General features: G+C 47.1%; 1 protein-coding gene across 4 annotated transcripts in view; it reads right to left on the bottom strand.

Moving 5' to 3' along the window:
• RXRB (retinoid X receptor beta) overlaps window positions 1–16003 on the bottom strand; it is a 275228-nt gene that overhangs the window by 110272 nt on the left and 148953 nt on the right. For all 4 annotated transcript variants that reach the window (XM_086920651.1, XM_086920652.1, XM_086920649.1 and 1 more), the window contains exons 6-7: window positions 6464–6593; window positions 5704–5836 (exon numbers count right to left, since the gene is read on the bottom strand). In XM_086920651.1, the coding sequence (XP_086776777.1) occupies window positions 5704–5836; window positions 6464–6593 (263 nt within the window). The remainder of the gene's footprint in view (window positions 1–5703; window positions 5837–6463; window positions 6594–16003) is intronic.

Below are 16003 nucleotides of genomic sequence, written 5' to 3'. Positions count from 1 at the left end.
GGGACCCCCGCCAAGCCGTTTTAAACTCACTTACTTAACACCCTTCATCGCACACACAGTGACATACCTGCTCCGCTGTAGTCAGGCGTCGTAGCACACCCGGGACACGCTAGGTGTCACTGGGTGGGCCCGATGATTAAGCATGCCACCAACTAGGTTGGTGGGTGAGGGCTTTCTAAAGACACCCAACAAGTGCCATCTCCTTCTGACAAAACAATACTGAGTCACTATTATGATTATAATATAATATCATACCAACCCCATCCCAGCTAGTCCTTTTTTGATTAACTGTACATATAAACCGGGGATCTGGACTAGCTATCTGGTCCTCTCTCTCCCTCTTGATACACGCACTCAATATTACGAGCGTCAGGAATTAGAAGTGAGGGTAGCAAGGATAAAAAGTCTAAAGAATTAAAAACAAAGGTTATGTTCTCAGGTTTATGGTCCACCTCCTAGAGGTAACGATAGAGGCGGACGAGGATTTTATAGTTCCTCTTACACTCGTTCGAATTTGGCTGTTGATCAATGTGCGTATTGTAGGAAATTTGGCCACTGAGCAGATGAGTGTCCGTTTTTGCGATCACAGCGCTATGTCCTTGGCCGAGGATCATTGAGAAATCGCGCGGGAAATTTAGGACCCAGAGGCACTACGAACGATCGCGCTAGGTTTGATTCCAATGTGCGGGTACAAAATGGGTTCAATACTTTTGATAGGCGCAACCAATACCAGATGTCTGATTATGTGCAGCCTGATTTGCATGATTCTGCTTATGCATAGGATTGCGTAGGATGGGGTAAGGAATCAGTTGAAGTTCCAGTAGCCCATTGTCACAACCACTTGCATTTCATGTTGATAAGTTTGCTGCTCCATGCCCGTTTTTGCTCTCCCCAAATACACGAGACAATATTGTGGGTCTTGATATGCTCAAGTATTTCAGAGCCACAATAAGATGTTCCCCTGAAGGAGTGCGTGTGATTTTGAATGACAATTATCCAGTAACAGACAGAGTTTGCATTGTTCAAGAGGATACTGCATTAGCCTCACTGCCTAAAACTGTGTGGGCTACTTCAGATACTGATGTGGAACAGATGGTTATTCCACCGGTGCATTTTAGTGTAAAGGAGGGAGCTGTGTTGCCACGTTTGCCTCAAATGTCGAATTTCACAGGAGGGTGAGGAAGCACTCACACGAATTGTACAAGATCTTATTGAAGTTTGGGTTGTTGAAGTTCCATTTAACATTTGTAACAGTTCGATTCTCCCAATTTTGACGAAAGATACTGACACTAGGATTTATCGTTTCATAATTGACCTACGGGAGGTGAATAAGATAGTGGTGCCACAATATCCAGTGTTTTCTGACATCACGACACTTCTTACTTTAGTTCCACCTACTGCAACTACATTCTCGGGTATAGACTTGAACGCCTTCTTTTCGATTCTTATTCATCCTAATAGCCGATATCTGTTCGCTTTCACTTTGAATAATCGATCATATAGAAATTGTAGAGTTTCTCAAGGCTATACTGAGAGTCCTAGTATTTACAGCCAAGCATTGAAAAGACAACTTGATTCTTTTGTTCTACCCGAAGGTGTGGCGCTCATACAATATGTTGATGATATTTTGTTGGCATCCTATACCCCTGAACAATGTGAAAAGTGTACTCTGTCTTTGCTTTCTTTCCTTGCTTCACATCACCACAAAGTATCGGAAAAAAAATTGCAGAATTGTAGACCAAAGGTAACCTACTTAGGTCACTTTTTGTCTAAGGAGGGGCGTGCACTCACATCAGATCGCATTCAGGCAATTCTACCCACAAAGGCCAACACTGCAATTACTACGGCAAAGTTGCTTTTGAAGGAATTCTTCCCTCGCTATGGTGTTTGTAGATTTTTGTGGAGTGATAATGGACCTAATTTTATAGGGGACGTTATCAAGTATGTCCTGAAAGGATTACGGATCAAACAGAAGTTTCATGCAGTGTTCCACCCACAATCAGCAGGATTGGTGGAAAAATACAATGCTACTCTGAAGCTGAAACTAGCCAAGATACAGGCTTCTACTTTTCTGACTTGGCCATATGCGTTGCCACTGCCATGGTTGTCTATTAGATCAGTGCCTCATTCTAGAACAGGTCTCACACCTTATGAGATCCTGTTTGGTAGGCCCATGAATATCTGGGGAATTCCTAAACCGAGTTCTGTGTATGATGTACCTTGTGTCTTAATGAATGATTATTTGGAACAGTTAACTGATAACTTGGTTTCTATTCATCAACAGGTTCGAGAAGCACTTCCTGATAGATCCACAGGTGAAGGCCACAATCTCCGACCTGGTGATTTCGTTCTCCTGAAGTCCTTTGAGAGATCGAGCAGTTTGGAGCCAAGGTGGCGTGGGCCAGAGCAAGTGCTACTTGCCACGAGGACGGCAGTTCGAATCATGAACCGGAAAATTTGGATTCACAACACCCATTGCCGAAGAGTACTTCCTGCCTTGGTGGAGCCTGCTGAGTTGACCGTCCATCGAGAGGTCTGACTGCGGAGAAAGGCTGTGCTGTGACACCTGGCTGATCTGCAGAGTTCTTCCCGGACCAGACAGTCCCAGGAGCAACGAGATATAATTTGAGACCGAGAGAAAAATCTGCAGCACTTGTGAAAGTTGTCTGAGCATTCCCTGGGTCAGTGAAACGGAGAGCCGATGTGGCAAGGGGGCGTAGGGGGGTGGGGGGGCTGGGAGATCAGCCCTGCATTAGAGTAGTGACACCCGTCTTGGCCCGTGGTGAAGAAATCAATGGCTACCCAGGGGTAAGACCTCTGACAAATACTTTAGTTTCAGGAAGAATTGTTTTTGTGCTTTGATTAAAATGGAAAAGAAGAAGATTTTTTGCGCTGTAGTGTTTGTTGTTGTCCTGGCGATTGCAGCAATAATAACAAGGTCTGTTGAGGAGACAACTCCTGCTCGTGAGTTGTTTGAGGTTACTGCACCGACACCAGAGGAGCATTATTTCTTTACGCTCCCATATCAAGAATTGAAGTATCGACAATGTTACCTCAATAACACTTTTATTCAGATGTTAAATCATACCCACATTGCTACGAATGCCACGAACTGTTGGATTTGTGGGATGATGCCTGCGCATCAAAAGAAAGGAGGTACACTGTTTAGAACTCTCCCTTTTTCGCATAATGGCTCCTGTCGAGCCTGGTATACTTTGCTTTTTGCGACCAGAAAGCCTACAGTGGGCAGACTGCTTTTCCGGTTGAATGAAGAGTGCCATCAAGACAAAGATGGGTATTCCCAAGCGAATGGAACTAAATGAGAGTGGGAGGAATATCGACCGGACAATATTTCAATGCCATATATCTTCACCAACACAAGAGACTCATTAATGCTGAACATTTTGTTATTTCTGTTACTCAAACACAAGCGGAATTATGTGTATAGAGCATTGGACATATCCCTGTTGGCATCATAGATTGTATTAATGTTTTGAATATAGATGGGTTGAATAATAGTACCTTTTTGGCTTCACATAACACCTATTGTGTGTGGGAATCGTGGATATTATCGATTGCCAGCTGGGTGGACAGGAATCTACTATGTATCATTTTTGTTGCCCCCTGTATTTCTGGCACCTCCATTGTATCATCGAAATCTTAAATTGTTCAACAATATTACTGTAAATCGATATAAGAGGACCTTGAATACTGACAATGTAGACCGAACTGATACTAGCCTACAACAATATATAGATTTTAATTTAGGATTGTTCTTTTTTGTAGGTGCTGCATTAAATAGCAGAAAAGTGTGTTGATTAACTAGAGTTGTAGAAGCTGTTACAGATCAAACAGCTGCAGCTCTAGGAAACCTCACAGAAGAGTTGCAAATTGCTAGAATTGTGGCTTTACAGAACCGAATGGTTCTGGACGTCATGCTAGCAGATAGAGGTGGTGCATGTCGCGTTGTAGGTAGTAGTTGCTGCATGTTCATTCCAGATCACACACCCTCAGTGTATAAAGCGATTAATAAACTTCATAAATTCGCTGCAGACCTCCATACAGAAAATGGTACATGGACTTTTACAGGGTGGCTTTGGACTCTAATTTCTGCCTGGGGCTGGAAAGTACTGACTGCTCTATGTATAATAATTGCAATAGTTTTCACTTGTTGTATGTGTATCCAGTGTAGTCCGATATGTTCTATGTGTATTACTGCTTGCATACCGACCAAAAGAAATGTTGCATAAGTCAAAATGCAGAATAACTTGAATAAAGAGATAGCTGATATGATGGTCATTGATATAAGGGATGAGTATCTAGCTTATCCCAGGAAGTCGAATGTCTTCAGCTAATGCTGAAAGGGTCATCTGTTGTAAATTAACGGCGATTGGGTTAAGCATTAGCAGAAGACATGCTGTATTTGACCATTATCGTAGCAAACGTACAGACTCCATTTTGTATTTGTAGTGGCCATTTTGTATGCCATACATCTCCATGTGCTAATCATGTGCTTTGTCCTACCTCCTTGTTAACTGCGCTTGAAGTCTGCCCGGCAACAAGCTATATTTAGCATCCCCCACTTCCAGCATGCCTAGTAGGGTCTGCGGCTATTACTAATTAGTTCCAGATAGGAATGTGTTTACTAGTTTCCGAAGACTAGTAACTCCGCCCACCTATCGATTGTGCCTGCTCTTGTATTCTGTACCGCCTTCTTTTGAGCCCCCTTATTGTGTATGAAAGGGGCCATGTGCTTAGGTTCGGTGTGCTACTCTATACAATACTGAAGGGTGTTGTGTGGACTGTAGTACCACCTTTAAAGGTTTAATAAACTTTGCTTTTGTATTTTCCATTTTCATTGCCAACTTCTTCCTATGGTCTGAGGACTCCGTGCAGAGAAGGGCGAACCCCTTGCACTAAGTAGGCCTAGCTGAGACTTACTTACAACACTAGTGTACCATTTACTAGGGGCTGATAGGTGGCCAGAGATGCCAATTGGGTTTTAGTTCCAATGCAGTTTTAGGGAAGGAACACAGGCCCTGGGCACCTGGTTGGCAGGAGCCCGGGGCACACTCAGTCAAAGCACATCAGCCATTCAGAAAAAAGTGGGGGCATACCAATGCAAGAAAGATGGCACTTTCTCACAGGTAGTAACAGAACCAGCCCTACATTATAATGATGAGATGCTGAGTTTGGGTGCGAGTGTTTAACAGCATCCGTGAAAGAAGTCGACAATGAGCCGCTTACCTGATAAATATGGAGTCTCTAGTTAATCACCTTTACGCCACAACTCAAACCAGCCCAAATAGGGTTTATTTTTCTGGTAACTCGACGGACTTCCTAAAACTATTCACTTTAAAAAACTGCCAACTGGGGAAACATTCCTGCAATCCAGAGAGTCCTGATGACCTCCCTTAATCATGTTGTGTTAAAAGAGAGTGGTCAAGAACAGACAAGGGAGTGGTGCCAATATTTCAATCCTTAAACAACAAAAGTAGATTATTAAGAACTACAGATAAAGGCAAAGGAGAGTCTTTACAAGAAAGAGGCACTCCTGCAACAAAGAATCAGTAAAAGGGATGGAAGGAATAGGCCAACCTTGCAAAGTGTCCAAATGCACATTAAACTAAAGGAATGCAAATACAGAGAAAAGATACCCAACATGGATCTGGGATGAAGACAACCAGAATGCAGAGCCCTTACCTGTCGAAGATGGCCCCCACCCCTGCGCTGTGTGCACTGTTGCGGTGGACATGGAGGCCAGTCGCCAGCAGGATCCCGTCCTTCACAGAGATGGAACGATGTGAGAAAGAGGCAATGAGGAGCTCATTCCAACCTGCAGATATGGAAGCGTGGGGGTCAGTAGATGCGTGACAAAAGGGAAAGAGCCACAAAACATAAGCAGACTGTTAAGAGACTACCTAAAAAGATACAGGAGAGCAACATGGATGAGGGAAGACTCATTCTTGGACGCAAAGAATAGATTGACAAGAGTTTCCAAAAGAGCACAGTCTACCAAAGTATTCCCAGTGTTACAAATGGAAAACAGGGTAGCACAGTATTACAGACGAGGGAACGCATGAACCCTTTTACAGATGTGAAATGATGGAGAACTGTGTTACCAAGGAGATCCCACAGAAAGACAGACGGCCAAAAGTGAGGGCTGAAAGAAGCACAGACTAATACTAATTGTGGGCTGGAGGGTTAAAATGCTGCCATTAGATGGGCTCTGTGGGATGAGGGTCACCTTCAGGCGGTTGAGGGGGTCACAGACAACCTCTAATAAGTATTAGGCGATAGGAGTGAGGCATACAATGTCCCTGGCGTGGTTCTCAGAGGAACATAGACTGCCACATGCAATGGAGGTCTGAAGAGGGCATACACTTCCACTGATAGGCTGCCAAGGGATAGGAGGACATGGAGAGGCTTGGATGAAGAGAGGCTTGGATGAAGAGATACTCACCAGCTCGCAACAAGATAACCTGGTCGTCTAGGGGAAGCTCAGAGAAATGAGGGATGCGTTTGGCCCACTCCACCAGGGTGAAGAGCTGCTTGTCGGCTGCCTGGCAGATGTTAGTCACTGGGTCATTGGGCTGAGGACAAAGATGGAAACACGGTCAGATGCCAAACATTACACATCACCGACAGGAACACCCCTCTCTCCCCCATATCCCCCAGCACCAAGACCCAATGAGGCAGTTACATGGGCAACTCTCAACATGTTGCTTCAACCCCTTCGCACTCTTGGTAACATTTAAACCCCAGCCTTACCCCCACCAACCTACTTCTGGAGATTAGTCAACAGTAGATATGAATAACGTATGTCCAGGAGGGCTGATCAATGCCAGGTTTCAGGATAACAGCCGACTATAAAAATTAGATCCATTTAGATTCAGTAAGTCTAAATGTTTCAGTAAGGATATTTCTGGTAGATACTACTTCTCACAGATTCCTTACCTTATGAATAGCCAACAGTCTCCAGATTGAATCTGAAACTGTTTTTCCACAGCAATACATCCCCAGTCCTGCCAGACACCATGCAGTGCCGTCCATCCCAGACTGGATTACTTTAGATTATATATGGCGAAGAGAGGACCCACGAGAACATAGCGATAACATAAGTGAGATCATTGTATGCCTTATGATCCAAGTAAGGACAGTACCATCTCACAACAAGGAAGAAAAGGCAGTGAGAAATCTGCAGGATGGATACTTTTCACTGCAGAATCCACAACTTAAGCTAATTCTGGGAGGTGGAACTGATAATTGGTTAATCGGCACTAAGCCATGCAAGGCTGATGTTGCAAAGTATCCATAACTAAGACCCTTAATCGCAAGAGAATAAACTTCACAGAAAAGTATGCAGAGAACACCGAATTGCTGAATACCAAATAGGAGTCACAGGAACACATTTTTGATAAGTGCAGTAGAAGCTGACTTACCCATGTAAAATGTGCACAAATGCCAGCTAGTAATGGGCACTGAGCCTAAAAGCTCAAAGCGCAGAATATCAGAAAGGCGAGCCTCAAGGTGGTTCAAGCCCACAGACTTGCACCTCAGACATAATGTAGGTGGGCAGCATGCCTAAACAGACTTGGTAGCATCTTTTTCTGGCAGCCAAGATGGTGACTGCTACATCTGATGGCAAGCAGAAGGTCAACTGCTCAATCCCCAGGCATGCAGACGAAGCATCTGAGGACTGAAGTGGAACATTGACCCTTCTGCTCTGAAAGCAGATCTATTAAGTGTGAAGGGGAAAGTGGGATCAAAATGGCAAATCCTCCCTGCTCAATATGGGGTGCTGAGAATCACTTGTGCTCAATCTTCTCACACCTTTAGCAGGACCTACTTAAGGAGCGGGATCGCTGGAATGCGCAGAGTAGACCTTATGAGCAGATGAACCTGAAGGTGTCCTACATGGAACTATTCACAGAAAAGTGCAGCGCAAAGAACAGTGGACACTCGCTCTACAGGGCTGTTGTGAAGAGTTCCAAAACAATACTTCGCAAGTTGGAGATCATCTAGTCAGTCACTTCGATATGACGATCACACTCACATTCCTCTAATAAGAGGAACTATGGTAGTGAGAATGACCTTGAAAAAAACAAAGGAAGGGGAGGAGACCCTAGGGATAAAGCTGGAACACCCAGCAATCCCTGTTCTAACTGGTGGTGATTTTGGGGATCCACCACTACAGGAACCTGGTGGAGGGAAGGGGGAGAGAAGAATGAAGGTGGTTTTCAGGCAGCAGATCCAGTGAAAAATGGGAGAAACTAGGGCTGCTGCTGGCATCTCTTTGGTCCACTTCTCACAAAAAAATTGCTCTTAAGAACTGTTGTGGGGTCCGGACAGCTGTCACTGTTATAAGGGTTGCCCCATAAACAATGGCAATGCATGGAAATGTTTGGCCAGTGAAATACGGTTCTGCGAATGTTCTGTAGCCTGGCTGTTCTTCAATCTTTACAGGGAGAAGTCTTCTTTTTTACTGAACAGTCGGGCAGTAGTCTTATAAAGCGCGACTACTCACCCGTAAGGGTCTCAAGGCTCTGGAAAGGCGGGGACCAGGTGTGGCAGCAGGGGGGGGGGGAGAGAGAGGGGAGGGTGGGGGAGGGTGGGGGGGGGGGGGAAGAGTCTGAAGGTGAATTGTAGAGCCAGGTCTTGACAAGGAGAAGGATCTTCTTACAGCTTTGGTCTTGCAGATCCGTGGGATGGGTGCCAGGGCCAGTTGGGAGGAGCGGACATGTCTGGTGGGAGTGTAGAAGGAAAGGTGGTGGTTGAGGTATGTAGGCCCGGCATTGTGGAGGGCTTTCTAGGTGTGCATGAGAAGCATGAAGGCGATTCTCTTGATGACAGGTAGCCAGAGAAGGTCTAAGGTTACCAGATGTGGTTGTGATGTGGTGGGGTGTTCAGGAGTAGTCTGGTGAAGGCGCTCTGGACAGTCTGCAGTTTTTTCTTGAGTTTCTGGGTGGTGCTGGAGTAGTGTGTGTTGCCGTAGTAGAGTCTGCTGCTGACGAGCCACAGCTGTCCGGTATAGCCAAATGGAGTTTAAAGCTGGACCACTCGTTTGGAGGTAAAGAAGGTAACAAAGGATGTTCTGAACTGGGGCCTTCAGGGGGTCAATATGATTTGAGAGACAGCAACAGACAAAACTTTCATTTGGCAGCATAGCAGGCACGAGTAGATAGTGTTGGCCGGCACGCTTCAAGCATGTTCATGGATTCTGGGCGTAGATTAAGAGAGTCCGATTATAAGACCTCAGGAGCCAAATAGTTAGGTCAAGACTCTTGGGGCTGGGAGGTCTGATTTATCCATGGTTCTGCTCGAGTAGGTCCGGCCTGTTGGGAAACCTCTTATGCGCAATCACTGAAAGCTCGAGGAAAGTGGTGAATAATGGTTGTCTGGCTCAGCTGGGAGCCACTAAATGAGGGAGGTCTGCCTAGGCTTCCGTATTTGAAATGGAATGAGGGAGGCAGGTGGAAAAGCACAAGCAAATATCCCTGACCAGTTCATCCATAGTGCATTTCCCATGGACTGTGGGAATCTGAAGGAAAAGTTTAGAGATCTTGCATTTCTACTGTGTCGAAGAGGACCACGTAGGAAAACCCCCACTGGAAGTAGCGAATAAGGACTGTGGGGGGCTGTTCCCACTCAAGGACTTGCGGACTCATCCTGCTGAGAATTTCGGCAAAGTCCTGTCCACTCCTGGGAGGGATTCCGCCAGCAGGTGGATCCTGTCGTAAAGAGCCTATTGCCAGATGGACTGAGCTAACTGAGAAAGCAGAGTGGGAGCGCGTGCCCCGGTGCTTCTGAATGTAGTACCTGGCTGTCATGTCAGTCCATACAAGGACTATCTTGCCCACTATGCTGGAAAGGAAGGCCTTGAGTGCTAGATGGCCAGCTAGCTGTTACAGATAGTTGATGTGGAGGTCTCTGTGAGTGGGACCCCACTGGTCTTGGATGGTCACATTTTGTAAGTGTGCCTCACACCCACTGAGGGATGTGTATGTTGTGACACTGATCTGCTGAACTGGGTTGAGAAAGGGTCACCCCGTAGCAAGTTGTTGGTGTTGCACCACTGCAGAGTGATAGGTGCGGGGGACTGACCAACACTAGATTTTCCCAATAAACCTCCTTTTAAAACTACTGCCAAGTTGAGGAGCATTCCTGCATTGGATGCATGTGCAATCTTGCATGGGGTACTAAAGCGATGCAGGAGGTTATAATCCCTAACGGGCGCATGTCTGTCCTTACTGTGACCTCTTGATACGGCTTAAAAAGAGGCAACAACGCTTGGAAAGACTGCAGTCTTGCCACAATGGGACATGTCTTGCCAACCTCTACATTGAGGATAGCTCCCAGATACGGGTGAACTTAAAGAGGCTGGAGATGCGACGCTACAGAATTGTTGGTGAAGCCAATTTGTGTAATTGGGTAGATTGTGACGAGTGTGTGCACGACACTGTAGTCGCGTTGCATTCTTGATCAGCCAAACATCCTGGTATGGAAATAAATGGATGTCTGGTCTTCGCAGATGTGCAGTGACTACTGTAAGGCACTTTGTAAAGAGACTGGGTGCGGTGGAGACTCTGAAGGGCAACACTGAACTGATAATGCCGACAACTTGCCACAAACCAGGGGTAGCACAGATGCACCAGATGAATCAGAATGTGGAATTCGGTTTCTGAGGTAGAGTGCCACCATGAAGTCACCTCGCTGCAACAGAGGTATTACATCTTGAAGCATGGCCGTATGGAGGTGTTCTGATGTTTGTGCTATGTGCCACACACACACCGCATAGAAATTGTATTGCTGGAATGCATGGTTCGACTCATAGCTCATTTTCAGCACGGGTGGTATACATTTCAAATAGGGCCCACTGCCCAAATGGACAGATATTATATAAATTGTAATTGTTTTTATATCACATTCTGTAATTGTACATGTGAAAGTTTTATACATGATCAGTGTGAGAAGGTGGCCTGATATGCAGTGCTCACTATTCTAGTGATCACTATGTATCGGTCCAACAACCCTTATTGATGATTGGTTGTAAGTCAACCTTATAGACCAGCTATCCTAGTAGCGTGGATACGAGCAGTCTAAGGCTAAAGACTCGAGAGGGCGTGTTAAGCCAGCTGTTATACCACACATATACCCCTTGAACACCAAGTGAAAGGACACCACACAAGTGTTATGAAAATAAACAGTGTATTTATTAGAATCACAACAGCCCTGTACTCTTTATGAGGACAGGGTACTAAGCACAAAACAAAACTCTTACGAAAATACTTAAGTCAGCACAGTATATACAAAGGCCCGAGGGGCAGGCTAAACCATATACTCTGAAAGTGGAATGCGAAATTACTAGCAGGTAAGTACAGAACTAATAGGCTTTGGAATCGCTAGGACTTGACTATAGAATCTTTAGATTACTTCTAGGAGGCCCAGGGGACTCGGTGCAGAGTGTGCACTCTCACGCGTGATGCGGGACAAAGTCTATGGTAGCTAGTAAAAACAAAGTTAGTGTTCTCGGGCGAACCCGACCTGGTAGGAGGAAAACGAAAGTGGATTCTGACCCTTGGATAGTGAGGCTATGCTGGGGCACCGAAATCCCGAAGTTACCTAGCCCAGGGGCTGCAGCTGCATAGGTCTCAAAAGACGTCGGGAATCCTCGTAGACGGACCAGGAGCCTGGAAGAAAGATGCTGGCAGGCGACCAGTGAAGAGAGTTCGAAGTGATCCAAGCCTGGATCTTGAAGAGAGATGACACCTGAAAGCAGAGGGGACCAAGTTCGTGACTACTAGCTAGTAGTCCGGTGGCACCAGGAGGGCACCGGATGGTAGTCACCTCGACTAGGTGAGTGGGCGACGCTGTGCTCTGCAGTTCTCACGGACCAGGAGGCGCTGTCGGCGACCAGGATGGAGGAGCGAGCTGTCCCACGATGGATGAAGCTGTCGGCGTCGCTGGACCCAGGATTGGGCAACAAAGCCTTGGCTAATTCAAGCCCACGCGGTGGACCTAAAATGGCATCTTGAGTGGACCAGGAGGGTCCGGGGTGCTCCTCTTTTGGAAGGGAGCAAGGGCCAGTCTGGAGCAACCAGACCAGCAGCAGTGATGTCGTCGGGCGTCGTTAAGAAGGCCACAAGCCAGCGGGCTAGTAGCCAAACAACGCGGTGAGCAGCAAAAAGCAGAAGGGCCCCACACAGATCGTGGAGATGCTGGGAGGCTGAACTTCGGTGCTGGAGCTGCTCAGGGTCGGGGCTTCTCGGACCCCAAAGCACTCACCAGAGGATCCCTCGGCGGTCGTGCTGGAAAGAAGTCGTGCAGTCTTGAAGATGGCCGGTCCCTCGAGGTCTCGTCGCACTCCGGTTCTCAGCTTTGCTGTAGAGGTGAGTAGAGGTCAGAGGTGCCAGGGAAGCCGGTTCTCGTCGAGCTGGGCAGTCGGATTCCGGAGGAAGGACTTGCAGCAGACCGCAGTGTTCTTAAGATGGTGCCTGCGGATGCAGGGTGACTACTCCTTAGTCACAAGGGAGAATCTTGAGGAAGAAATCTTGAAGTCCTTTCGCAGAAAGTCGTGTCTTGATTCCAAAGATCTAATTTGGAAGGGGGCCCGCTCCTAACTTTATACTAGGAAAAGGGGCTGACCCGGTGACTAGGTCCTGCCTATGGGTGGGACTAGGAGGGGGGTGGTTACACCCCTCTCCCATGCCGGACTTTCCCCAGGCCAGGGGCTGGTGTGCCCCTGGAACTGGCTCTGACCGGCCTATGCGTAGTGAGCACCGGGGTGCCACTCAGCAGTCACCTTCCTGTAAAGCCCTGCTTACCAAGGATACACAAAACCCTGTCTGGGATGGTGCTAGCACCGCCCCGGACAGGAAACCCTTTGTCCAAGCTCTCCTCGCTGGAAGGACTCCCAGCAGCAGGAGGTCAGACTCGTGTCTGTGGAGGCAGCATCCATTTTGTGAAGCTGAGGCTTCGTTTAACTTTAACCGGGGTTCACAGTTACATACATGTCGTGTCCCTCTAGAAGGGTGGAATGCTAACCCCGTCGCCAGAATTGGCGAGGGGTTAGTATTCCAATTCGTATGACACCTTACTCGACATGTTTTGATAAAGCAATACCAGAGATAGCATATAACCGCGAGGATTATAATGCACTTAAGAGTATATGGTATGCGTTATCATGGAACAGCTATTAGGACTTGGTTCCGCAAGCTGCAAACGGGCTCAGCTCATGCCAGAGCACCATTTCACACGATTCCATGCACTCTGCCTTCAGGATTGTTAAGGCCTGCCATAGGAGTGACTGATAGGAATCTGTGTGTCCATTTTTAGGGTTAGATATAGGTATACTATATCTACAGCAAAGGGTGATTACACAACTTTGCCCCAGCTGTCATGCAGGCAGTTGTGTCAGATTTAGGAGGCCAGCCAGGGGTGGCATAATACATGCTTCAGCCCCTGGTAGGCCCTGGGTACACCTATGCCCTGAGTTACAGGGTCTGATAAGGTGGCCCAGTGCCAATTGGAAATGTACCTAAGGTACATGGAATCCATTTTACAGAGAGAGCAGTAGGCCTGGGGTCCTGATTGGCAGGGTCCCAGGTCGACTATGTCAGAAACCAGCTAAAACACAGGGCCAAAGGTTGGGGGCAACCATAGTCAGGAGGTACCTTCCTACACAACCAGAAATGCCAATAAAAATATTTACCCACAAAAAAAAATGAGTGTTCTGATAGGATGTACTCGTTTAGGGATCAGTGGTCCAGAAGGGGCCTGAGGATCAGTCCTTCTTGGGAATGAGGAAGTATAGGGAATACACCCCTGTGCGAGTTGTGGAACTGGCTTTATGACCCCCCTTAAGAGGAGTGCTTGGACCTCTTCCTGAAGCAGACGGTGTTCTGGGGAGAGAGCATATCTGCAAGCTGGTTTGTTGGGCGGTGTGCAGATGAGATCTAGGCAGTAACCATGTTAGATGATGTCTAATACCCACTGGTACAAGGTGACGTTTTGCCAAGCAGGAAAGGGTCAGTAAGAACGTCAGCAGCCGTCCTGTGACCAGTGTTGTGTGATCGAGGGGGAAGGAGTGGCAAGCCATTGCTTGACTAGGGTAGTTACCTTGGTGGAGCTACCTTTGCCCCCATCTTTGGCACCATTTCCAAAATGGACACCTCTGAAATAGCCCCTGGTGGAAGCTGTTTGGGCAGGCTGGTACTGAAAGGATGCGTAGGCTTCAGGAGAGGTGGTCTTTGGAGCCTCCGCAATAAGTGGAGAAGCGAAAGAAGACCCGTGAGGAAGGAGTGTGTAAAGGTGAAGGCATCTGTAAAGCCCCCACAGCTTTTGCTGTTTCTGCATCTTTAATTTTCTCCAGCATCTAGTCAACCTGAGGCCCAAAGAGATGTTCTCCATCGAAGGGCAGGTTAAGAAGATGCTGTTGAACGGGCAGCTTGAAGCCAGAGACAGAGCCGGGTATGCCTGCAAAGGGAGGACTTAATTTATTCCACCGAGCAGAAGTGTCAGCAGCATTTAGGGAGCATCTGATGGTTGAGTTAGAAATCGTTTGCCTGCTGTTCCAAACTCCTTGACCCCCTCCTCCTTTTAGGGGTTTCCTTCAGGAGATGTTGGAGGAGCTTCTCCATTTCATCCCTGTGGTTCTGGTCATATCTAGAGTAAGCCCATGGATTTGGTTGGCAGACTGTGCCGCAGCTCGTTTACCAGTCACCTCCATTCATTTACTCTTTGTCCAGCAGAGGAGCATCGCCTGTGCCCTGAGCATTCACCTTCTTATGAGCAGTATAAACCACTAGGGAATTTGGTGGGAGCCTGCTCTTAATGTATAGGGGGTCGAAGGGTAAGTCTTGTATTTTTTATCAACCCGTGGGGTAATGACTGGCTTTAACCGGCTCCGTGAAGATATCAGGGGCTGGCTTGAGTATCCCCTTTAGCTTAGGCAGGCACTGCATGAAGCGCTGAGCAGAGGACAACGTCTCAAAGAGGAAGTCCTCCTAAATGGCTCCTTATGCATCTCTATGTTTTGATAAGCAGTAGCCCTACAAAGAAGCTTGAGGAGGCTTCATCTGGTAGAGAATGTCAGGCAGGGTAGAGGTGGAATCAGTATCCACAGGAGGGTCTACTTTACGAGACCCAAAGCTCTCCCTATAGGACAACAATGCGTGGGCCCCTCCAGGTTGTCCCTCTGTGTCAGAGTGCAGTGAATTCTGTGGAGTGTAGGATAGTGGGTCAGCTAAAGAGGTGGAAAGGAAGGTGATGTTGGGAGTCTGGGAGGAATATAAAAGGATGGAGGCGTCCGGGCTCCAGAAGAGGATTGATGTCTTTATCTTTTTTTCAGCTTTGGAAGAGGGGGCTCCAGAGCTTCTCCAAAACCGAGCTGTCTCCTCGAAGGCATAGGATACAGCACTGGAGGCTGTGGGAAAATGCGGCCCATTTGAGGATAAAATTACAAGCTCTTTGTTAGGCCTCAAGCAGCTGCTCTTGTAATTTCTAGAGGACTATGGCTGGTCTTCCAATCGGAGCAGTGTTTTCAGCACCAATGTAGACTTGTGCTTCAAGTCCCAACTATTTCGGACCTAGCAGCTGGGTCGATTCGGAGCCAGAAGCGGAAGGCACCAAGGGCTTCTGTTTTTATATTTTCTTCTGTGCAGAGCTGGAGCTGGGCAGAATATCCGAAGTAGACTGTCGGAGGCAAGGCAGTAGCAGCACAGAGGAGAGGAGTAGGCCTAACGGCTAGGGCGGTTGACCTCAAATCTACGGACCAGTTTCAAGTATCGGCAAGGACGCTGAACATCCTGTTATTCTGGGCAAATCACTTAATCTCCCCGTGCCTAACAAAAAAAAAAAAAGAATGTGTCCTCATATAAAGCAACTGCTGCTATGTAAGGCGTTCGGATACCCGATATCGGGTCAAGTTTGCGCTATATAAAACTCTGTAAAATCAAAAATAAATAACAGAAGGCAGCTTCTGGGAGTCCAGAGCAGCTGAATG

The sequence above is a fragment of the Lissotriton vulgaris genome, chromosome 5, assembly GCF_964263255.1.
Source record: "Lissotriton vulgaris chromosome 5, aLisVul1.2, whole genome shotgun sequence".
Lineage (NCBI taxonomy): Eukaryota > Metazoa > Chordata > Amphibia > Caudata > Salamandridae > Lissotriton > Lissotriton vulgaris.
The sequence above is the reverse complement of the archived record's forward strand: the minus strand, read 5'-3'. Positions and strand labels throughout refer to the sequence as shown.